Source organism: Strix aluco, chromosome 3 (assembly GCF_031877795.1).
Source record: "Strix aluco isolate bStrAlu1 chromosome 3, bStrAlu1.hap1, whole genome shotgun sequence".
Lineage (NCBI taxonomy): Eukaryota > Metazoa > Chordata > Aves > Strigiformes > Strigidae > Strix > Strix aluco.
In genome coordinates, this window is record NC_133933.1 from 71,184,913 (window position 1) to 71,210,871 (window position 25,959).

Below are 25,959 nucleotides of genomic sequence, written 5' to 3' on the forward strand. Positions count from 1 at the left end.
TGTGACTGACTGGGTGCCCTGTTCAATCTCTTTGCTTTTGCTGAGGTGACAGTGGACTTTGCAGCTGCCCTCTTTGTGCAGTGGGTCTGTGGCAAAGGGGTGTGAAGGAAACAACTGGCTCAGGGCAGACCTGCATTGCCCTCCAGCTCTGCCATGGCATGTTCTGCCTGGCTCCTACTAGAGGGGTTCCTTGAAGCAGGTTTGCCGCAGGCGTAGGGATATCTGCAATGTTGTTGTGTTAGCTCCTCTGAGAGCAGGTGAAATCCCAGCGACCACTTTTGAAGCTGGTTGCAAACACCTCCTTTCTCATGCTAAGCCTGAACCTAAATCCAGATGGTCCATCCCTTGCAGTGTCCTTGAGGCCTCCCTCTCTCCTATCCCCTTGCCTTTAAGGATGCTTCTTAACATCATCCTCTCTGATGTTTTGCTTCTGAACAGACCTGTATCCCTCAGGATATTTGAGTGGTGGCCTGCCTTGTGCATGCTGCTCTTCTCAGCCCTTTCTGCTTCCTTCTCTCCCTCTCTCATCCAGCTTCTTTGAGAGCACCTTTATCTACTTTGTCTTACTGAGTCTTTCTTGGTGGTTTATTTGGACAATGAAAACAGTTTCCTTACAAAACGTCTTTAGACTCCTGCATAGATTTCCTTGCCTGCTGTTTGGGAATGCTCACACAAATTCATTTACAATTTCTTCTGAGTGTAAGGATTATATTGTAATAAATTTACTGTGAATGCGTGCCAGTTTCCTCCAAGCATAAACAAAACTACTGAATTGTGCTGTAGACCTTATATTTGCAAGTAACAGGGTTATAGGTCTAACTAATAGGTCCTTTAACATGGTAAGAGCTAATGCTTTTAGAAAGTTAATTGCTTTTAGAGGCACAAAAGTGGCTCCAGTATAATTTCATGGCTGTAACTGTACTTTACTAGGTGGTCCTGGTATTTACCAGGATAGCTTCAATCAGGTTTTGTTGCCATGCTTATTTTTTTTGCTACTGTGAAAAGAAAAATAAATTATTTAAATCTTTCCTCTCTGTGCCTCTCAATAATGGAATTACAAATACTGTATCTATTTCACTTCCTGGTTATTCTCTTTGATATTTGTGGAGCCTGAAGTAATCTCACACATGCTTTATTCTCTTCTTTGGGAGAAGATTAGTTCCAGTGGTTCTCTTAGAAGATTACAGAGAAAGTGTACTTTCAAAATGTGTATGATGTGTTCAAATATTTTTCCAATAAGCAGCATGAGAGTTGTTACAGAGAACATATTTGCACACATATTTGTAGTTGATATGAATTGTAGAGAATGAAAAGAATCAAAACTGCAGAGTTTTCTGTCCATATGAAGCCAGGTGATGTAGAAGGCATTTGGAAGGAATGAGAAACTGACCAAGGAACAGAGCCAAAAATGTGTCAAAGGAGGTTGGAGTCATCGATGCCATTCGTTTCCTTATTTTCCACTTGTGTGATTGTACCTGTACAGGTCACCCAGGTTCCCTTGTCCCCTTGTTTTTACCTCTGGTGGATTTTCCACTCACAGGAATAGCTATTTCTCTTTCTAAAATGTATGCTTTTGAATGAGAAATTTCTATGGAATGACAAAAAATAGGAATATGTTTTCAAAGCCTTTGAGAATTGATTCAAGTGGCATAAGAATTAAAAGGATCAGAATGGCAGGACCTGAGACAATATGGTCTACTTCATTTTGTCAATACAGAAGTAAAACCAAAACTGATTTCTTCTGATACTACTTCTCACTTCAGCTAAAAGTTCAGCTAATACAGGCTTTTGTATTTTATGGTTGGAGAATAAAGCTAAAAACATGCACTGAGGTGAACAGCTCAGAAACTGGAATGCAGCAGTCCCCCCAAAAATGAGGAAACACAACTGGTGCAGTCATTTTGTGGGGGACAGGCTTCATGGCTACTGTTGCCAATCCTGAATTTCTCACTTTATGTGTAGCAGAACAAGACCACTTTTATTCTGAAACAACCTGGAATGGCATATCAAGTAACTCTTTTTGCAAATATATATGTTCTAGTTTTAACACTTTTTTTGATAGCAAATGATTTCACATCATCAATCATACACAGGGGCCAATAATCTATACCATCATTTTAGATAGGGTATATATGTGAATCAGTTTACCGTAATTATAATTTATCTAATTTGAAGTAGAAAATAGGTAGAGTCTAAATGGCTGTGTAGAAACATGAGGTCCTATTAAAGGAAATGTCATGAAATATTTTAATCTTCTTGGAAGTGCTGCATATAGTTCAGGCAGATTAAGTTTTGGCATCTGGAATCTCCCATTTCTGGTGCAGTGGATTAGAATATTAAGTGTAATAGTCTGTGTCATTGCCACAGTTTCCTTCCTGTTTTCTACGGTGAGAGGTTGGGGTTGGGGAAGGAGGAATATCATGTTCACTAAGGTAAAAAAATACTACATAAATAATAATGAGGATGTGGCTGGAAGCAGTACAGTGTATATTTTTTAGGCTTACACTCTGGCAGCCCTAACTTTGGCACGTTTTGCATTTATTATTCATGGAGGGGTTTAAAATGCCAGTTTGTGGGGTTTTCTGGGTTTTTGGTTTTGGTGGGGTTTTTTTGTTTGTGTTTTGTTGGGTTTTTTTGTTAATCTCTAGAGCAGATTTGAGCAGGTATTAACAGCAGCTGATGGTATTACAAAAAATCCTGAGACCTGATTCTCTTTGCTCAGCCTTTTTTATGCTCATTTAGAAAGTGAGTACTGTTTTATACCCTCTCTGCAATCACTCTGTACTCTGTCTTTGGAAGGGGAACAGAGCTTTGCCTCAGTTCCTACTACTGTGGCTTTTCTTTGGAGTTTAGGGGGAATTTGAACAAGTTTGATTGCAATTGACATTCCAAATGTCCCATAAGGTCACAGAGCAACCAAAATAAAACTCTTTAAGTTGGGAGAGAAGGAGCGCTAAGTGTCAGTTCACCAAAAATACTGGAAATTATGGTGATTTGTTACTGTTGTCTTTGCGTCCCGTATGACTCTCTTGAAAGGATGGAGTTGCAGGAGAGTTTTCAGTCAGTCATGGAAAGAATAAATGATAGAAAAGGTAGAAAGGAGAGAATTCAGTTGTTGCAACAAGTGACAAGATTTAGGAGCTAGAATGAAAAGCAGAAATACAAGCCCAGACTAAAGTTTCTCTAATGCCTTCCAAAAGTTATGAAGCATTTTTAAAGGGGTGAGAAATATTTTTGTGCTGTTCTGGGCACCAGATATCCAGACCTGGGTCTTGGTAGGTATTGCTCAAAGTTTATCTGCTGCTTGTGAAAGATAATGATACTGGCTTTTGTTTGACAGGAGGTTTTAGCCATCAGTGAAATAGAATCTTTTTAATATGTTAAGCCATATAAAAAGATGAAGACATTTACATTTAAAAAAAATAATTTAACTTCAGTTAGGTAGTGTCATTACTCTGTGGCTTTATGCAAAATCTGGTTACTTTAGGAGAACCTGCTTTGATGGGCACATCAATTGCAATTTCATCTTTTTTTTTAACAGGAGACTGAAAGATGCTCAACGCTGCACTGCAAAATACTGGATACTGTGCAAAGGGGTGGTGTGACAGAAAGAAATTTCTTAAACATTAAGTTGAAACCATTAGAATAAATGATTTGATAATAAAAATTCTTGATTTAACACATCCTTGGAATCAAGGCCTTGCATTATCTTCATGTCTGATCTTTAAGATGCCACTTTGCCTAGAAACTGTGAAAGACCAGGATGCCCTTCTGGTAGGCACTGTGGCTATAGAAGGGTCTGGCGATCACTTCCCAGACCTGTGTCCCAGGGAGCTCAAGCCAGTCAACTGCTGTAGCCATTAGATTAGATCTTTCTTGGTTAATTCAGTTAAGAAGTCTTTGCACCTTGTGGTGCTATGTGGCTTTTTGAAAGGAGGGGAGGGGAGAGTTTTGGGTTTAGGAGCTTTACTTATTCCCACACTTCTGTAGCTCAGCCTTCAGGATGAGAAGCTGAACAAGAGACCACATTGTTTTCCTCTCGTTATCTTTTTAGTTGTTTAGATTTGAAAGGACTTGGGAAGTCCTGTATTTATATTTAAGAGCACAGCATCTCATGGATGTGATTGCTCAGTAAATAGTTTTCAAAATGGGCCACAGTACCCATAGGCATTTTTTTGTTGTTTAAATCTAGTTAGCCTTTGTGCAAACTTAAGACTACTTACATGAATTACTGCTTAACTTTGTAACTCCTGTGTCAACAAGATAATTCTGTTTTGAGAGTGCTACTCTATTTATAGCCACAGGGCTGGAGTCTATCACAAACTCACAACAGCAGAGCTTCCTTTTTTCTGCCTTGCAGTTCACTATGGGTCAGATCTTGATCTTTAACGCTCAGTGGTCCAGTGGTGAAAGACTCCAGAGATCTGAGAATTATTCTTGTTTCTGTCACTGATGTGCATGATGAATTTGAACAGCATGCTTCACCTCTCTGGGCCAAATAGCCACCACTTTTATTTTCCTCTCTTACAACCTTTGTGTATCTTGTGTCATCTAACCACGTGTTGGTATGATGCTCAGAATCAGTGAGCCCCAGTATCAGCTGAGATATGGCTGCAGTAATACTACTAATAGCTTTTACGTAAATGGCCAAACGTCCACTGGCGTTGGGAGTGATGACTCCCTTTGCACAGGCATTTCAGAAGTTGCTGCTGTAATGTAGCTGTAGTCAGATATGTTTTTGTTGTTTTACATAACTTTGGAAGTAAAGTCCTGGTTTATTGGGGTGCCAGAGTGAAGGGGCGGCAGTGCTCAAGACATTGTCTGTACAAGAACCCCAGCAACAATGTTTAATGGCCAGGATTACTTAAAGAAGCTTTTAAGGCCTAACATACAAGAATTGTATTTTCAGTGTAGAGTTTAAGAAGGCGTAATTAATTTTCCAGTTTGTCAAGTCATTATGTCACTTGATAATGGGGTGCTTTTTTTGCATTGTTCTCAATGTTGGAAACTGGCTGATACAAACAAATGTTTGTGAAACTTTAAGTCTTGTAGAACATTGAATTGGCCTTCAATTCAGAACCTGTTTAAAAACAGTGTTTAAGACTCCTATAGGCTTTATTAGGCAGGTGTGGAAAAGGACCATATTTGTTTAACACCAGAGAGTTGAATCCTAATTGAGGTTAAACCCAGTAATTAATGAGATGGCCTCTTCCCTTGTTCCACTTGTGACACTTTATAGTTGTGACAGTTTTTAGTCAGGAAAGATTCAGGCCTGAATTTTGAATTCCAAAATTTGGGAAAAGCAGGTGGAAAAAAGGACCCTGAACAGAGATTCCTAATTTGTAGGCAGAAAAGCTGTTTCATCCGTCATTGCATTGTTGTAATTTTTTTTCAGGAAGAAGGTAACATTATAGAGACTGGTATCTTTTTGCTTTATGTTCATACTGTACTTAGGAACTGGACTTTGTCCTTTCCTGGAGTTGGTGAACTCTCCTGCAATAATTCTGTTAGAGGAACTCCACTTCTCTTTCTGCTGTGTTAATCTATTATGTTTGGTTCAACAGTGTATTTATATTCCCTAGTTTCTATGACCATGAATATCCTTGCATTAATTACACATCTAATACATGCATACCCATATATATAGTATATAAGGATACCATATGATTATGATGTTTGCATAGTGATGTAGAAAGATCATATTCAGATCTGAAATTAGTGGCTATCACTATAGAAATGACCAAGATTATCTTTTTCTCATCACTTCTTGTTTTAAAACACAATGCAGTCCTAAATTCTTGAGAGAGAAAAGTGGAAGTAATAGCAAAATTAGCTTTCTGTGAACTGAAATTATCTGAAATGCCAGTGAAAGTGCACCTTACTAATTGTTTAATCTCTAGCTACTGTAGTTTACATATGACAGGTGTCAGTTATGAACTGCAAAAAAAGGCATTGGAACAGACAGAGAGATTTAGATTTCACAGGAAAGAAAATAAGGAGTAAAGACAACTGCACTAATATAAAGTGACTGTTGATGAAACCAAAATCAGGCTGACAGAACCTGAAGAAAACCACATTTTTATTATGGTGTAAAACAGTGATTTATGTGACGAGTCATATTTTCTTACAGGCTGAGAAAGGACATGGTCACAAAAGGGAAGGCTGAAAGAAAATAGTTGCACACAGTTCTCCCTTAAGTACTTGCCACAACTTGAAGCTTGTCAATGCATAGTGAAATAACCCAAATCTGGTTTCTTTCCTTGTAAATGTAAAGAATGGTGTTCATTACAAGAATTATTTTTAATGGCTACCGTCTGGAGAGCTGGAGTGCTTCGTCTCATATCCTTGATGTTTCTAATAAATAAATGCATCTCCAGTGAGTGGCACAAGAAGATTAACTGCAGTAAGAGACTGCAGTAACTGAGATAAATAGTCAAAAATCTCATCGTCTGCAAAGGGCACGTGTCTGAGTATCAGAGGTCAGAAATGACTGTGTAATTTGGAAATGAGAGTATTGCACTGCTCCCTGTAAAGCTATTTGAAGAGTAAACTATTTACTAATGATTGGAAATAGATGTTAATAAGATTTTAATAGAGTTTGAGAGTGATGTTAGTGAAGACCTTAATGGAAATACGAGGTTTTTTGGGGAAAAAAACCTGCTGGAGAGTAAATTTACCATTTAGTAATTGGAAATGCTAAATGAATAGTGTTTGAAAATTACTTTAAGTGACTGTGTTTGTTAGCAGTAGCTTACATTTTCAGGGGGAAGAAAAGAGATCTCATTGAAGATACTTGTGAAAAGCAGTTGCCTTTTTTCAAATTTTAAATACAAAAACTGAATAACTAAAAACTTAAGAATGTGCTGGAGAAGTAACCTATTTTCTGTAACCACAGTAATAGCGCTTTTTTGTAATGAACGGTGCTTATTTCCTACTGATAGTTTTTTGGAAAGCAGTCTTCTACAAAATTTTGCTTGCAACATGGGGTTTTTGAAATACTTTTTTAAGATTTTTTTTTTTAATGAGTCTTTCTGTCAATGTGGGATTAAATATTTTTTAAAACATTTCTCTTCCAGATTCCTTATAATATTAATGCTAAGATTGATTACTTTTCCTCTTCTCCTCTCTTTTTTTTCTTGGCTTTTACTTGTTCCCACCTGTGTGCTTTTATTGTGTGATATGCAACTGGTGCTTACTAAACATATGTTTGGAGAAGGATTGAATTTAGTGAAAGGTCACAGCAAGAATCCCATGTTCTTGGTCTTGTCAACAGATACCTAAAAATAAAAATCTTAATTGGCAACCTGTTTTTTCCCTATGCTGTGAATTTTTAAAATTATTTTTCTTATCTACACCAACCCTATGGTATCAAGACTGGTCCTTATTATCCTCAAAGGGTCTTTTTTGTGCCTCTTTGTGCACAGGGGTTCATAGAAGGGACAGAGATGAGTATGCCTGGAGCCATCGCTGTGCGGATTATGCACCAAATACTGCTTCACTGGTGTCTTTCTCTGGTGGGGTATGCAAAGCAAGAAACATTGAACCAAGTGAAGTGAAAACAAGATCTGACCTGCTCTGTCAGCTAAAGTTTTAGCAGTTGTTGTGTCCCAGCCTGAGCCTCTCTCTGTCCTAGCCCATAGAAACATTGATTGTGGATGTGGACAAATGCAGATGGCTTTGAAAGGGTTTGCCGTCCAAACAGAAACTGGGGATAGAGCATTGATCGAGTCCGACGAGGGAAGACAAGGAATTAGTGAGTGGAGCGGGAGCGGTGTGGCAGTAGCCTGTGCCCTCGGTTCCTGAAGAGCCTGTGTGCTGCCGGTACTGGGGCTGCCAGCTGTGACATGGATTTTGAAGGAGAGATCTGCAGCACAGCAGTGAGGTTTCTTGTGTGAATAGTTCTTGGAAGGTTCCTCTGGTCATTCGTGTCCTTCTCTAAGGGCTTTCATGAGGAGAAGTGATGTTACTACCTGCTCAGAGTTGGGAGCTGCTGTATTATTCATTAATGAGACACGGAAAGGTCAGTCGAGGAAGAGCCTTACAAGAAAAGCAGCTTACATTTGGTCGAGTAGAGCAGGCCTGTGACCAGTGATTGAAGGGTAGGGCGCAGCCTCTGAGAGTTAATGGAGTGTTTTTAATGTACAGCAAACGCTCGCAGGGCCCTGAAAACAGCCTTGGGTGCTCTGTGCTGAGTATCAGCTGTGAATTTCGGGACACAGACTTCTCTGAGACAGGACTTAGTCTGGGGAAGGTAACGAGCTGGCTTTTTTGGAAGGACAGGAGGAACATTGCCCTGGAAGCGTGGCACAGAGCCACAGCCTGCTGCTGCATATCCTGCCTCAGCCTGCCAGAGCCCCCGTATTCAACTTCTTTGTATTATCTTTTGCATGGTGGGCCATGGTGGTTAAATTTCAGCTGAGGTGGGTCAGTGAGAGCAGGTTGTTCCAAAGGTGAAAGGCCACCGAAGAGCTGCCAAGTAGCTCCGCAGGGTTAAACCGAGGGATGATAAGCTGAAATCTGACCTCACTCAGGCTGCAGTTCAAGTGTACAGAGTCTGTCTGTGAAGTGTACGCAGTCTGATCCGAGCACCTTCAGCCTCAGGAGGAGGGGAGCCTGGGCAAGGGAAGCCCGACCTGCTTTGGCCACACTTGGCACCTATGTTGGCTGCTGGGGACGCTTCTGATGCAGCTCCAAGAATGTCCTTCTGCAGTAATTAGTGTTGGATTCACAAGCAGCTCAGGTCACACACAGGACATGTCTGTCAGGAGAAGTTTAAGACCTGAGGTAGCTATGTGGAGAAATTGTATTTATTGTGTAACATGCACTACCAGCAAGATGCTATTGCCATTGATGCAGAAGATAAATATTCCTTTATATATTTTTTTTTCCTGGGCTTTCAAATAAGGGCAGGTTAAGGAATGGTGTTGGGGTACATATTAGCTCAGTAATTCATTGTCATTTATTAACTTGTACCTGGAGCAGAAAGGCAGGGTGGGTGGAAACTCATACTCCTTCCATAAGGCTCTTTACCTTTAAAGGCAAAGTCCATATAGTTAGTATTTCTTATCAGAGAATCATGCACGTATGGTGTGAAAGGATTTGTGACTTGAACACACAAGGGACTTATATTCAGAGAGAAAGGTATAGCTTTTTTACTTAAGGGCAGCTAATAAGCGTCAGTTGTCCCAAGATAAGATGTAATGACGAGGTGCTTTTGTTTTAATTCTAGATAAACTTGCAAAGTCAGCCAAATGAGAAGGTAGAACTTAATTTACTGTGTTTACATTGTGATAAATCCACAATGCTTGATCTTTGATATGTTTTTCTCTTGGAATAAGCGATATTTATTACTTAACCCCAAATCATGTCTTCCTTTTTAGAATATGGATGCAAATTTAGACATAAAAGACATCTGTTTCTGAAATATTAAGAACTTACAATTTTTTAATACAAGGAAAAATTTTTATATACTGTCATAATAGTAGAGTAACTCAGTTTAGAAAGGATGACTGGAGATCATCTTGACCAACCTGCCCCCCACTCACAGCAGAGCCAACTCTGAAGTTAGACCAGGTTGCTACTCATGTAATCCACTGATACTCTGAGTCAGTTTGTGGCTTTTGATTTGGTATATTTGACTGCAAGGATGACCTGTAACTTCAATGACATCATTATAACCTTTGACTTTTTAAGAGGAATTCTTTGCTAGGTCAGTGGTAATTTTTGCCAATGACTTGAGGTCAAGATGAGACCTAGATGTTTCAGCTTGTTGGTTTCTTTTTTCTAGTTGCAGCTATACTTAAGATGAAAGATCCCTTTTGAAAGCTTTAGCAACATGCATGTGGCAGGGTGAACCAAAAGCTAATAACATCAAACTATAAAAATGGTAAGCTTTCAGACAAAGAAGCAGCAAGATAGAAACAAATAGTGGCCTTTATTAAATGTTTGGACTCACAAGTTTCCTTCAGAAACTGTAACTTCAGTAATTCTACTTTGTCCTTTCCCAGCTGTAATTAAGATCATAGATACCAGACTAAACATTAATAAAAAATAAAAGCAGGATGGCAAATGAAAAAAGTAAGGGTACTGTCAAGCTAAAAGAATTTACTCAGGCAGAAGGGCACTTTTGAAAAATTCTTTATGAATGGTGATACTAGGAAGATATGTACCATGCATTTTGTAGAACTGACTGTTGTGAGTTGAATTAGAGCTTTGGTATAACTAGGATTACTAGAACTTGGATTCATTATTTCCATTCCAGATTGGGAGATATGTATAACAGAAATGTTGAATTAAAAATATATTTTTGGTTTGCTTGTTGATACTAGTTTGCTTTGATACTAGACACAATTCTTCACTAACTGCCTTCACGGATATTAATATATCTTGTATCTTAAAATGCTAACCAAGAATTGCTTTTTGATTTATGTTTATAGTCGTCGGTCTGGCCAGTATACGATGAACCATGACCATTCTAAGAAGACCCCTGATGGAGCATCATTTGACCGCTCAGGATCCCAGGACTCCTTGGATGAACTGTTTTTGGATGACTACTGGAAAGAACTTGAAAACATCCATGAAACCAGAGGAAATAATCATGAGGAACGAGTAGCACTTGTAGTGAAAGAGCCAGATGGTAATGAAATCCATTCTTGTGAATGATCATCAGTTTGCTGATCTAGGGATTTTTCTTTAAGTCTTATTTCAAGAGATGGCACCCACCAAACACAAATCAAAAAAGAGGTCACTCTGCTGAACATTCACTTTGAAAATTCTGTTGCCTCTGATGCATATCACCAGAAACCGGCAGTGCCCTGAAAGAGAACTGTATCAGAGATAAGTAAAAGGCTGGTTTTCCTTTAAATGGTATTTGCAGAAGATCAGAAAGGTGCCTGTACTTGCAAATCACAACAATTGAAGCTTTATTTGCAGTTTACTGTTAAACTAACCCTTTCACTCTTTGTGTGTATTGTTTGTTATTGTAGCTATTGTGGATAGAAACCTCACACTTTAGAAGACAAGCCAATGATTAACTGGTTTAAGTTTAGTGAGTAACTTTCTAAGCATGTAACTATTGTGACTGTTCAGTTGCATTATTTTTGTTTCTCAGAGGCATTAATTATAGGCCACTCATGAGGGCATGATCTTAGAAGAAGTTGGGCAATTTCTTTATTTTTCTTGTCCTATCAGACAAAAGAGAACTAACATCCTTAATTCCACTCCTCTCAAAAATTATTTTTTAACAGTGCAGTATCTGCCTCTCTACCATTCTTGCAAGAGGCCCACAGTCCCAGTAAATTAAAGTGGTGAGTTTTGCATTTTGATACGGCCTCTACATGAGTGAGAAGAATGTGCTCCATTAGCTTTCAAAGGGATTTGCACTTCTGCCTCCCTAGGCATTTTGAAACATCACTTCTATTAACAAGTGCTCTGAAGAGGGTAGCAACTTGGCCTCTGGAGAAAGCAGCAAGGCTCCGAGCCTGTGTGCCTGGGAAGCAGGGCATCTGACAGAGCTGCAAGCTTTCTCCAGAGCAGCAGAGCCCACCATTCTGCAGTGCATGAGCCTCTTCTCTTACCCCAGCTCACTGATGCTGCTACGCCTTCAGGCTCGGCATGCCAAAACCCACCATTTCCTTTCTTATTTATATATAGCCTTCTTCCCCCTAGTTACCACTCCACCTCGAGCCTCTGACTGTGGCATGAAGGCCAAGTGAGTCAGCACAGTTGTGTTGATCAGCTTGAGCAGATGTTGCTCTGCCCCACACTTTGCCTAATGTACAGCACCTCGCTTGGGTACGAGTACTCCTGATTGTGTGGGACACTGTTCCTGGCTGATGGGCCTGCCTGGGCTGGGGCTTACTTGAGATGCAGCTATGCAAAGGCAAGGCAGGGGGAGAGATGAGATATGCTCACATCTGCTCTGGAGAATTGGTGCAGCCCATCTTTCCAGCCCTAATAACAAAATCTGAGAGAGTTTTGTCAGAGGCTCAGGATTTGGCTGCACAACCATAGCAAAATTCATACTTAAAATTTTGTGTTTGTTTCCCGAACTCTCTTAATATTCAGGTGCCCTTGGATGTGCACTGGGCACTGTGGGAAACTGCAGTCAACGGTGAAGTTGACATGCCAGCTTTGGAGTACTTCTGATATCTGATAAATGGAAGTGTTACTTGAAAGTTTGAGAGGGTTGTTGGCATTCAACACAATCTCAGCTGCTACAGACAGAACTTAATGTTTTAAAGAAAGTATCTTTAGAGAGATACTGATTTCAGAAGCAGAAGTTTTGCCATCGGTGACAGTATTTAATAGCTTTCTCCTGTCTCCTGTGCAGTGATCTGTCAATAAAGGATACCTTATCAGCTATAAGACTAAAGCAACAATTGTTTTGTGGGCTGTCAGCAGGCTGGAGACTGTGTCACGAGAACTGATTAAAAAATAGTATTAAGGTGACTCCTGTAGCCTGGTTTGTCCTTCATTAAATTGAGCTAGTGGAGGGCTGCAATGTATCAAGAAAAGTGGGCTGAACCATGTCAATAAGGGAGCTAAAAAGATTGAGGATTGAACTAAAAAGATTGAGGATTGAACTCACTGCAGTGAGGCAGCAATGATCAGAGGCTTTCAGACTTCCCCATACACGTTCATATCTAGGTATATTTATAAAATGGTATATGATTTAATGGAAGTGCTGTAGATTATTATAAAGATTGCACCATAGCAATCTGTATTGGATTAACTATTTTAAAGGTTTTGATGATATATGTTAACCCTTTTGAAGCTCTTTAGAAACAATAGCTTTTTTCCAAGTCGTGATCGTGTAAGTAATTGTTCTTAATTGTGGATCCCCTTAGTACTTTCCCTGTGAAATGCATTAACCATATCATGTCATTAACATCCAGTGTGCTTAACAGTACTCGAAAGCCAACGTTTATGCTTTTTTCCTCTTTGCCTTGCTCAGAGGGAGAACTGGAAGAAGAATGGCTGAAGGAGGCAGGTCTGTCAGATCTGTTTGGTGAGAGCTCTGGCAACTCCCAGGAAAGTGTGGTGTTTCTGTCCACGCTGACCCGAACCCAGAAGGCAGCAGTGGAAAAGCGAGTAGAGACTGTCACACAAACCATGAGGAAAAAAAACAAACAGCACCAAATTCCTGATGTCAGAGATATCTTCAGGCTACAAAATGACTCAAAGGGAAAAGTAAGTTCCTGTCTGTCGTTTTGTTTGATTCTGACAGAGAGAAGAGAGGAACATGTAGGGGTGGGGGAAGGGCAGAGAGATGCACAGGCACAAAAGGAATATTTCCAGAAGATTTGTGTCTAAGTTTTCACTGATTTCCAAGGGAATTTTTTACTGAATTTATGGGAATAGCGTTGGTCCAGATTTGACATTGCATTAGACAATTTTAGTATGTAGAAAGATGTATAATGGCCTTGTATTACTTAAAGATGATGAATAAAACAACCACTCCATGGTCAAGATGTTAATCCGAATTAATTTTAATGCAGATGCAAAACTCATGACAACAATCACCGAAAGAGCTATCAAAAGCCCACTTTTATCTTTGTGTGGTAGTGCCCTGCAGCCATCTGGAAGGGTCTGCCAGAACCTCGTACCTCCTGGTGCTCTTATTTTTATTTTTTAAACAAAAAAAGGGAAAAAAGGGAACATCAACCTAACCTGCTTTATTTTGGCTAGGTCTTTATGCCTGTCAGCTGGGAGCTTTGACCCCATACTAACTCCTAGGGCCTGTGTGTGTCATTAAACTCTGTGGGGGATGTTGCTCTGACAGATCCTGAAGGGTCCCAGTTTCCTCTTATGGGGTATTGAACAGGAGAGTTCCTCTTCCATACCCAGGAAAGGAGAAGGAGGGAAATGGAGACTATGATTAGACTTCCTCTTCTGTGGAGAAGCGTATATGCCCTGTCTGCTCTCCCAAAAGCAGCAAGGTCTTCTGCCATAAGAAGACTCTGACCTGATGGAAGTGCACAGCTAGCTTTCCTGAACTTAGCCCCATCCCTCGTTCTCGCTGCTGCCGCTGCCGTTCAGCTCAGTGGTAGCGGTGGTGGAAAGCATGGTGAATTTTGAGGGGACTTAACTTCCTCCTTCCCCCAACAGCTTCCTCTCCTTCGGCAACTCCTTTCAAATTCAGTAGAGGTGAAATGTAGCGGGGGGAGTTTGTTAGCTCAAATGTATGTTCTCGAGGCACAACTTCCCTTTCATGGTTCTGCTTTGCATGTGGTTGCAGAAGGGATATTAGCTCCATAAAAGCTTTCCGGGATCTAACTTGGAATTGACTATACCTAAAAATTACAAGATCTAATAGCAGAGCAATTTAGGTAAAATATCATGTAGTTTAAAGCAGTATAATTTCCCTTTCAATTGTGTTATTTCAGTAAAGCACAAAAAATACTCATGTTCCTGTATTTAAGCTACACATTGTAATGTTTGACAATGACATGTCACAGTGGTCAGTAGACTTCCATGTCTCTTAAACTACATATTTTGATATTTCTGATGTCAGTGAGAAGTAATGCAAACAGACAAATGATTGTACCCATTTAAGATGTATAAAAAAGGTTAGAATATTTATTAAATATAGAAATAACTGGAAAAAAAAGAATCCTTCTGAACCTGTCTCCTCAACTGAAATAAAATAATACAAGTGTAGGCCCTCAAACCTGTACTGCATTTCTTTCTCCAAATCAAGATAATTATTCAGAAATCATTGCTTGTGGTTATTCATCTAATCTGTCACAGAAAGCCTGTGGTGAAGTAGCTTCTACAACCTCCCTAGGTAACTTGTCTTAGTGCTTTGTTATTCTCCCATCATTAGAAAGCTTTTTATGTAACAAAAGAGGACTGAAGCCATCTGCAGCTGTATGAAGCCATTCCAGTTTAATAATAGTCTCCAAAAATCCTGTAACCTCCCTTCACCTGGAGGAAAGCACAGGAGGAAAGGTAAAACAATAGTGTTGATGTTTCGCATCAACGCAACAATTGTGTTGATGTTTCTACTAAATTTCCTGCCATATTTCCAAAGAGAAACTATATTTTTGGTACCTTGACAGCTTCCCAGTCTCCTTCTACTGCTCTGTGAAACAGTAATAATCTTCTGGGCAGTCATGCTATCTTCTTTCACCTTTCAAGATCCCTGATTTTAAGAGAAGGTAAATATACAGATTTGTGTTGGTAGGAGAAATCTTTAAAACTTGGGGGTTTTTTCCTCAGTAAGTATGGAGTTATACAGTGCTTGCATAAAATACAATTAAAAATCCAGACTGCTAAACATTCATTGTTGATTTGAGTTGCCAAAAAGATAATAATATGTGTATAAAAATGTATATAACTATATATATAATCATATATATATATATGGGTGTAGATTTTCTACATGTTCTGAAATATTTTGTTCTATAGTAGGTGTCATCCAGCTCATAGAATGTGACAAATCTGGAGACTGGGTAGTGCAGCACTGTAGAAAGGAGAAGATGGGTTCAAATCCTTTCCTGTTTTGTTGTCCCTTTGAAGTGTCTTAATTTTGCTGTTGGGAATCTAAGCTGTAAGCACAGATATTAATGTCAGGCCACCCTGCAAAAGGGATGGGATTGCTCTGTAGGGGAGGCAACCATGTAAGATTTTGCAAGAGGAAGGAATTTGGACTGAGTCAGTCAAAATGTCTCCTCCAGATTCCCTTTCCATATCTTTCCTGTGCAAAATATGGCTTCAGGTCAAAGACTACATTTTCTTATTCTTTGCAACTCTGGAAAATCAAGTGTTATACCCACTTAGTCTTTTAGGAAGAGGGGAATGGAATTCTTTTTTAATTACCTAGATTTCAGATCCTCTTATCCTTTGGCAAAGGTTTTTCTACTGAAACACACAGGTATGCTTCTGCATACCCCTGAATTGCAGGAGTATCTGTTGTAATCCTCCACAGAGCGGAAGGAGTTTCTACAACCATGCATTTGGTTTTTATAGGCATGCATATTTATTGTTCCTTTCTTAGGTCTGTGATGGAAGTGAACCCTCAACTGTGAGAACAAGTGAAAACAAAAATGAAACACAAGATGGAACAAAAGGTAAAGCCAAACAACTCCCTTTTTTTTGTTTGTTTTTCCTTTTGGTTTGTAGGCTTTCAACTACACAAGCTACTGCATAGGTGCATATCTCAACTTTTCAGCAAAAGAAAATGAAATTCTTATGAGAAACCTGTTATGGCCTGCGTTGTTGTGGTGTAAAATTTTTAAGTGTGGCTGTAGATGGTGTCCTTTGAGTCACCTGGGAAACCTCGTTTGTTACCAGTGATCATCTTATAATCAAGTCATCTGAGAGAAGTCTCCTCTCATTGCTTATGCTTAGGTCTTTCCTGATCCTTAATTTGTCCCTTCTGATTTATCTCTGCTGTACAGCACAGGAAATGAAGCACTATACATAAGCTCATCAATGCATATGAGAGAACAAAAACAAATGGACTGTAAACATCCAAAAAAAGTGAGAACTGGCTATACACGTGCAGCTCAAAATGAAAGAAAAACAGGGATGGAAGAAAAAAGTTGTTTACCTTTTTAAGGAAAATGGAAAGAGAGAGAATTCTGTGTGTAGGTCTGGGTTGTGTTCAACAGTGTGTGATTACACAAGAGGGGTGCAGTACCCATGGAAGACCCCTCCCTCTCACTGCCAGGTGGGACAGAGCATCACAGAAGTCCTTGGCTGAATCCATAGTTTCTTTTTAGAGAGTATGAACGTTGATGAAGCACTTTGACAAATCTTTCTGCTGTTCTTCAGGTCCAGTAATAAAAGAGTGGTTGCCCACATCATCTTAGATTTCTTCAAAGCAGGGGTTGCACCATGTCTGTTATACCACCATAGCCATCACTGTAGAGATCAGAATATTAACTGGCAGCCATTTAAGCTTTAATATACTGCACTGCTATTCTGCATTGTTTGTATGTTGGGATTTTTTTCTTTTTCCAGGGGACTGGATAGCACATAGGTGTTACACTGGACCCTACAGACACTTAAATAGTCAAGCAGGCAGATCAAGTTCCCTACTGCAAGTTAATTACCTGTAATTAAGCCACCAAAGAAAATTCTGCTCCAGTTCTAGAATACTGACCAGTAGCAGACTGGAAAAATTGCTATTTTAGGATTAGACTTAGAAAACGGCAACAGACAATACAGGATGTACATGAGAGAGAAGAATATAAACCAGCCCTGAATATCACCAAATCTGTGTGTTTCCAGAAGTGCTGTTAATCCTGCCCTCCCTCCCTCTCAGCAGATCTCACTCCAATAAGAACAGTAAAAAATTGGGAGGACTGCCAGACTGCTGGTTCAGCACAAGGGAAGGAAGGGATGCCTGGTGCTTGTGTCAATAAACTGCACTGTAGGATTCAGAGCTGGAAAATTACCAAGCAATTATTACAGAGTTTTTATCACATCTGGTTCTTTTTTTCCAGTGGCCCTGATGAACCCTTCAGAAATGGGAAGTTCTGAAAAGCAAATCCCATATGCTAGCTCTCCTCAGCACAGATTGTGATGTGGATGGCAAATGCAGCCTGCTTACATCCCGATACACTTCTGCTCTTGTCAACATGCTGAAGTGGGCTCTGCTCCCAAGATTGGAGCAGGAAATAAAAATCATTTCAATTTACAGATAAACCGTGCAAGTTCGGTGGTGTTAAAAGCACTGCACCTGTTTCAGTGCTGTGCTGTGATCTTTCCTCCAGAATGATGAACAAATTAGTGTTATACAAACAGTGAATAAATTTTAAGGCAAAAAAGTAAACAATGCCTGATATTTGAGAGATACTAAATATTTATGAAATCCAAATCCAAAGACATTTTTTTAAAACGGAAGCCCCCTTTGACAGAGAAGTAGTACCAGTTTTACCTGAAAAAATATGAATATCATCTCAGACATTATAAAAAAAAATTCCAAAGCTTAAATTGAGATGTCTTAAAACTGTTAGAGTGAATGACTCTGGCCCTTCTCCAAAGGTTATGGCTGTACCTAATTGGGTATTTGAATTCTGCATTCCTGAGTGCTTCTGCCAGACTGAAGATGATAATGGCTTGCCCTTAGAGCATACATGCGCTGTGTGAACCTGTGCTCACTCCTCCTTTCTTGACAGTCCGACACACCTTGTTTCTTACCTAAACAATGTAAGCAAACTCAGGGAATAATATGAAACCATTGTGTTTTTGTTCTTTTCTGCCTGATCCTGGTCAAACAGAACAGTTTAATGAGTTCCTAATCTTTTTGTTGGTAGATGCATATTTGAGGTTTTTGGAAGGACCCTCACTGGCTTTAAGTGCCTCTTTGTTTCATGTAGATACGGAACAGAAAAGAAAATTGAGAATCATGTATTAAGCTGTCAAAAGACGTTATCATTTTAGCGATCCATAACACTCACTAGACCTGCAAAGCTAGCAGTATGTTCAACAGGAAAGAAAAAAAGTAATTACCTTTGGATGTATGTGAAAAGGAGTAAATAACCATGTTGGCTGAGACATCTCAAGAAATAAAAAGGAAAGAATAAAGCAAATGAAAAGCTAAATACTCATTAGCTTAAATAGGGGAGCAGCAAAAGTCAGTTTACAGTGGGACTGCAGTTGTCCTGAACACACTGGATTAGCTACAAGGGAAGAATGTTAAATAAAACCTCCGTATAAGGGTAACCTCAAAGCATAATGATCTGGCAAATGAATGAAAAAATTTCATCTACTGTATGTAAGAAGAGGGAAAGAGCTGTAATGTTTGCTTCTTGATAGGGAAAAAGACTGAAATGTGGTTGTATTTTTTAATTAAAGAGTTTGTTTCTGCTTTTCATTTTACATGATAAATGAGGAATCTATGGAGAGATAGTGTTAGTGAAAAGATTACAAAGTTTTTTATTTTCTATTTAAAGTCGTCTATGAATTAGCCTTTTAGAGAAATGCTTTGTCAGTCAAAAAAAAAAAAAATCAGCCGCTCTACTTTTCCAGTTATAAATTAAGATCTATCAGCATAGCTCCATTGGGGTAGTCTCTAAATTCTCTAGCAAAACTAGGAAATGGTAAGGTTGTCACTCCCGATATTTCCATGTCGTATTAAAAAGAAATCCAAAATGTAACCCCACCCCCCTTCTGAGGAATTTGCATCATTTTATGTGATCTTTAAATAGCACTGTGAACCAAGGAAGGGGTACAGGACTAATGTGAAATCCGGTTTCCACATCCTTATAGACAATATTTACATTTTTCTGTATCACACTTGCATTTTGCTCATGAAATACTGCATGCAGTTGGCAGGTTGGCAGAACACCAAAGCTGCTTCCTGTTGCAGCTGCTTCCTAGTTAATGAATGCACGACAATAGGAGCAAGTCTATACGACCAAGAAGAAACTCCCCACAACAGCAGCATTTCCAGACCTTTAAAATGCGCACAGCATTACCAAGACATCTGCTTTACACAGCACCTTCCTATGACCAGAGGACTGAAATAGGAGCTACTGCTTTATTGTTTGTTAACATCGATCCCTCCCAGGCTGATAGGAAGTATGTAGGTCACGTATAGGCCACATTAGCATGACAAAAGTCTAGGGGGAACAGGGGACTGTTTTCCTTTAGTTCAGATGCATTAAGCAGTTTACATGATATATACAGATATACAGACAGGGAGGCCAAAGATCGAAGCCAGGGACGAATTTGACCTTGGATATGTTTGGTTACTGAGGTCTCATATATCTCTTAAACGAAAGGAGCAGCTCTAGTTTCAGGATCAGCTTAATCTTTAGCGTATGCTCCAGGCGTCTTTTGGGGTCTATGGAAAGTGAGCAGAAGCCACTCTGGAAAGAGCAAGTGGCAAGTAACATACATGACAGGCAAAATTTGGAAATGTTTTATTCTGTTTCTTACAGCATTGCTTGGTTGTAAGTAGAGTCAAAGTGTTAACTTAAATCCACCTTCTCTCTGTGGAAGAGGCTCAGCTCTAGATCAATTACGTTGACATGGGAGAGGTTGTGTAAAGCACCGTGCCCTACCAGAGAGTGGCTGTAGTGGCTGTAGCTGCTCGCCTGTCTGTCAGGTCCCCTGAGTTTGGCCCTGGCAGGCTGAGGTCATTTTCAGGACTCCTTCTAAAGAATATGAGAGACTAGTCTTGTTTTTATGTCTTTCAATTAGACACAGGTGCAATTCAGAAAAATTTTTGAGTTGGTGTAATTCTTGTTTTTAAACTTGATGCTTCATATGTTGTTTAGGTTGCATGCTTGCAGCTCAGCTCTTTTGCAGACCACTGAAAGTATCAGTGTAGAGCAGCACTTCCTTGATGCCTTCTCTCTTAATCAGCCTATCTGCAGCCTTCCCCTGCTTCAAGGTCAAATGTTTCTGTACCTGTAACTATTTTCTGGGAAACTTTTTCTGGCTTAGTTTAGCATAGTTATTGCAGGCCATACAAAAATTTCCCACAGTGGTGTAAAGAAATTAATTTATAATGTTACACGATATTATTATACCAATGCATATACACTGCTCATGGTTCTCCTCCTCAACTCATGTCCATTTCCATCCCATTTTTCCTGCTCTTGTGGTATGTTAGCTTTGAACAGGCTCTAGTCTCCTGTGAGTAGGAGCCAGTGGCAGAATCATGGTCCCACTGAAAGGAGCAGTATTGATTTGTTTATGTTTGCCCTGGTTTTAAGTCTGAATTTCATCACAAATACTTGCAACATATTTGTAATGTCTTGTGCAAGGAACATAATCCTGGACGTACCTTAAGAAGTACCACATCACAAGAGAGATGGTGGAGAGATCAGAATCTTTCTTTGACTAAATTGTCTTTGATGCTTTATATTAGTGTTATTTACAATATAATTTTCATCTTGCTTCTTTCGTGATATATTTTAACTTCAGACTGAAAAACAACGGTTGATTTACTATGAACTTAGACTTCTTTTTCTAAAAGCAGAAGTGCCTCCCTTTTTTTCCTTCTTTTTTTTTTTTTTTCTTATAAACAAAAAATGTTCTACATTTGTCTAGTATTTGATTCATTCAAAGGAACAAAGAAAGAGAAGTAAGACCATTGTTTTGTATTTTGTCCTTCCCTGTATCATGGAAACATGTGCAAACAGTTTTGAGCAATCTAGACTCTTCAGACTGAGGTGAGGATAAGAATGTTGGGACAAAGACATGATCTGTGTACTCCCTGTTATCCCCAGATGTTAATGCTTTGGATCATAGAGGAAGCATTCTCTTTTGCTTTTGTAATTTTATCAGCAGAAAGAATTGCTGATTTGGTTGCAGGATGTTACAGTCTTTGAGGCTGGAAAGTGTTTGATGGCGAGAAACTTCTGATGCCAAAGCTGTTAGGCTCCGGAAGATTCTGTGAGTCTGCTGTTTGTTTGAGGTGAATTGCTTTATCTTTTCATAATAGATAAAGAGGAGAAAACCCTATGCCTTGGCAGGATTATTCAAGAAAAAATACAAAAGATGGACCCTTGTCAAAAGCTAAATTTTCAATTGACATAAAAAATACAGAAATCAGTGAATTTGCAACCATAAAGTCCATCCCTTGCACAGCATTAACTTCTACTTGGTTTTAAACTTACTCTTATGCACTGAGTGGTGCTCAGTTGTGCTGCTGTTGATTATTAGGTTTTTTTACTCTGTTTTCAGATCCAAAGTTCAGACTTGGAACGGATGAGCAGAAGAGCCTGCTTGAAGACATGCCGTTTCTGGACACTGACATCAATTTGGAGATATCATTTGCAGAACAGGCAGCTAATCTCAAAGACAGCTCAGTAGGCAAAATGTGGAAGGGTGGAGGGGGTGACACTCTTCTCCCGGTAGGTGTTTTCTATTTATTGCTCACATTCTTTGTTTTTACTAGTGGTACTGTTTGGATGATATTTATCTGATAGTGGATGAATTAGATTTGGAAGAACGTTGTCGGATCCAGCTTTATGAAGATAGACCTTCTCAAGATAACTCATTTTTGGTAACAGTATTCTCAATAACATGGAAGTAACTACTTTTATGCCTAATTATGTCATTGTCTGTCTGGCAAAATGCACTTTATGTGTAAACAATAATGAATAGGTAGTATTAAGCTGGAATAGTGGCTTAGTGGGAGTTGTACACAAACTGTGTCCTTCCTTCATCTGTTGACAGCCCCTTTTCCTGTTATCTGAGGTGAGATGCTTTACCTCTGTAATAAAAGCTCTGTTGTCATTTAAAAAGGGTTGGTGGATGTCTGTAGAAACCTTGTGCAGTTACTCAATGCAGATAGGTGAGGGATGAGAATGAAGAGCAGAATGACCTACAGAAGCCTAAAGTCAAATGGCAGGAAATTAAGGATTAGTTTGGGCTTAGTTTTTCTTTCCAACTCTAAGGCTAATTCTGAATGAATCCAAATAAGTACAAAAGAAGACCCTCTGAGGAATTTTGTTATTGATCCTCAGGCATCTCTTTGAAGATGTCTCTCTACCTAACAGTTCATGAACATACAGTTACGTATGACCTGTAAACTAATGACTGGTGTGAAAAATGTCTTTTTTTTTTTTTTTCTAATGGTGTATGCAAACTTGTCTGAGTAAACATAGTGTCTGAAGTAATAATGTTTCACAATTCTTCAAACGCTTAATTTAGATAAGCACATGTGCAGTTCTTCAAATAATAATTACCCCATGTATCCTAGTTTAAACATTATAAACCAGACACTAATGGATATTTAAAAATGGATTCTAAAGTGTTTGAGTCATGTTTCTCTAATGCAGCCTATAACAAGGAAACAATAGCTATACTCTAACTTCTATATATATGCATAATATGTACATTAGTTATACTTTTAGATAGACTTATAAAGGATTGCTCAAAGACAGCTATGGGATTTCTCCTTCAGTGATGAATGGAGTGACAAAATGATAGGAAAAGGGAGTTACTTATTTAAATCTACAATTTGTTGCACCTTCGTCATTGGCAGCTATTTTTAAACATACATGTTTGTGCAAGTCAATGAAACCTCAAGGCGGGAAACTGACTATACATCTACAATTTTTAAATTACGTTTGGGTTTTGGTATGTGCCCTTGTAGTCATGTAGCATACCCACCAATTCATCTGTGCTATTGCTTTGTACAGGATGAGAAAATAATGCTGGAATATAATACATCTTTCCAAATAGAAGAAAATCACGTCAACCTTCCTGCTTTGAGTCATGCACACTGCTAACGTCAGGCACAGGCAGGAGTCTTACTTAGAAGCCTGCTGGTGAGAGATGGAGTTGAAAAGCTCTATGAGCTGGGAAGTCCCTCTCCCTCACCCAATCAGCTCAATTCCTTATATTAGTCTCTGACTGTGGCTTCTGAGCATTTAGTGCAGTAGAAATGAGCCATAATTAAGGATCCCCCTTCCCCAAGAAGGGAACCCCTTTATTATTATTTATATAGCAACCAAATATGTTATTTTGTGTGCATAAATGCAGAGGGATTTCTATCCCAATTGTACATGCATAGGATTGTTCATGGACAGGCACTTCCACCGCTATAAATTGCAAAAGAATACAGAAGGTAGTGGTGTGGGGGGGTGGGAGGTGGTTACAAGCAGGACCAAGCCAAACTCTTCTTGGAGGTGCACAGCGAAAGGATGAGTTAATGGACATAAGTGACTACAGGGGAAATTCTGTTTTAAAAGTAAAAAAACTCTCCATGAGAGCATTAAGCACTGGAACAGGTACTCACAAAGGTTACTGGGAGTTCTCAAAATTCAGTTGGACAATGCAACAAACAACCCGATCAGACTGAATTTAGCCTTGCTTTGAGCAGGCAGTTGAATTAGATGACCTCCAGAAGTCACTAGGAACCTAAATCCTCCTATGATTTTAAGATCATCTGCTTTTCAACCTATCTGGGGGAGTCTTCTGTGGTTTAGTCAGTAACAGCAGGCTTCATGATGAAATGTTGTGCCCAGAAGGAAGCACAGCCTTTGAGCTAAGTAATTTGTTATGACGTGGATTATTCACTGCTGCAAATCTCTGCTGTTAGAATTTCAGGCTGCCAAAGGACAAAACAGGTACCACAAAGATTGGTGACCTGGCCCCTCAGGACATGAAGAAAGTCTATTCTTTAGCACTGATTGAATTAACTGCTCTCTATGACATACTTGGGACAGAATTCAAGCAGCAAAAAGCTGTAAAAATCAAAACCAAAGGTGAGTTGGTGTTTCATGTTCTGAACCAAATGTGTCTGTTTTAACCCAATAAAACAAATGCGTTCGGTTCTTTATGATTTTTCCAGCAGAAAATTTATATTAATAGTAACATGATCCAGAGAAGCATTTAATTATATGCCTTAACTCAAGGCACACTTTAAGCAAGTTCATGCACACAGTCACTCCAACTATGGAACCATGCTCTTTGTCTAAAGTTAAAACTCAGGTCAGTCACTGAGCAGATAAACCAAAGAGTGAAGAAAGGGAACTATCTTAGTAGTGTGCTGTGCAAGAATTGCTTCACAGAAGTTTGTATGTGCTGATAGATTCCCTGGGAGGGTGCGTATATATACTCTTTGTGGGTATTCTTTTTCTGCTTTCCTGAAGGTGGGTACTGTGCTACTTTTATGGTTGGACTCAATGTTCTTAAAGGTTTTTTTCCAACCTAAATAAATCTATGATTGTGATTCTACCTGACTTTTTTGATTTCGTTGCCCTTGGCTGGAGATGCTGGGAGTCTTTGTCACCCTCTTTCCTTGTCTGTCTGGTACAAACTTTTCTGTGTCACATAGGCCTTGCCCATCCAGTATTTCCTCAGGCCATAGTGCAGTTTTTATGCTGAATGGTGTAATATTAAGTGGAAGATTTGGGCTGTTGCAGAGGATGTTGAGACAGCCACAATGCACCGTTTTGCTCTGCAAGCTGTTGGAGGATATGTGTAATCACAGTGCTTTTTTTGAGAACGTAGGACACATGGAAACCAATCTCAAGATGCTAGACGTGTTCAGTGCTTTGTTTGTTTTCTGTATTTCTGGCTTCTGGTAAATGCTTTGCAAGAGCTTGAAATGTGTTACCAGTTAATCACAAGCCTGCCTTGGCCAAAACACTGTTGTCAAGGTTCAGTGAGTGTGACAGTGCAATAGCTCACTTTAAATAATTGAAAGCAATGGAGAGAGAGGGTTGAGAGATACATAGCAAGGTACAATAGATTCTTCAGAATATGCTCTTCACTTTACAGTAGTAGAAAATAACTTTTTAAATGCAAAAGGCATAGACAGAAACATCTATGAGACCTTCATGCCTTAAATGCATTTTCTGCTTGCAGAAGCGCTTCTGCCAAGAAAGGTTGGACCTTGAGGTCCCTTTCAACCTGGTATTCTATGATTCTATGAAGTGTTTCTGCTTTCACTAATGAACAGAGAAGAAACGCTTTTTTCTGTTGTATTTTGGGTCTTAATTTGTCTTACTAAATTTATTGTTAATTGAATTTCACTCATAGCATTATTAGCTGAATGACAGGCAGTCATGAAAAACATTGAATTGATTAAAAACTTTTTTAAAAGTTAAAAAAAATGGGATACACTCATGGAAATGTGTAGAAAATAGACAATGACATATCACCCTTTCTGCCAAACAAATCTGCTTTTGCAATGTAATGCCTTCAGTGCCTTGTTGCTCTACTGACCCTCACCTCTTTATACCTGAAGTATTGTTTGGCTGATTGATTCACACAATGGTGAATCTATTGGCTGTTCCCCTTTGTGCTTGAGTATGTAAAGACGATGAAAACTTACTCCTTCTGGAGAATGCTGTGCTGTGCCCAGCCCTGCCTTTCTATTGACCTCCTACAGTTTGTTTCTCCAACTTCATCTCAGTAGAAACTTCTATTATTGACAAGATCTTCAAGATGATAGAACTATGGGGTATGGATATTGACTGCATGTATGAGTCCCTGCATATTTTATAGGTAGATTTTTATGCTGATAGAGATACAAGAACT

At 39.2% G+C, this 25,959-nt stretch overlaps 1 protein-coding gene across 3 annotated transcripts in view; it reads left to right on the forward strand.

Moving 5' to 3' along the window:
- The window catches only part of ARHGAP18 (Rho GTPase activating protein 18), a 96,276-nt gene that overhangs the window by 46,732 nt on the left and 23,585 nt on the right, over window positions 1–25,959 (forward strand). For all 3 annotated transcript variants that reach the window (XM_074819143.1, XM_074819144.1, XM_074819142.1), the window contains exons 2-6: window positions 10,437–10,636; window positions 12,956–13,191; window positions 16,001–16,073; window positions 21,649–21,818; window positions 24,014–24,179. In XM_074819143.1, coding sequence (XP_074675244.1) covers window positions 10,437–10,636; window positions 12,956–13,191; window positions 16,001–16,073; window positions 21,649–21,818; window positions 24,014–24,179 — 845 coding nt within the window. The remainder of the gene's footprint in view (window positions 1–10,436; window positions 10,637–12,955; window positions 13,192–16,000; window positions 16,074–21,648; window positions 21,819–24,013; window positions 24,180–25,959) is intronic.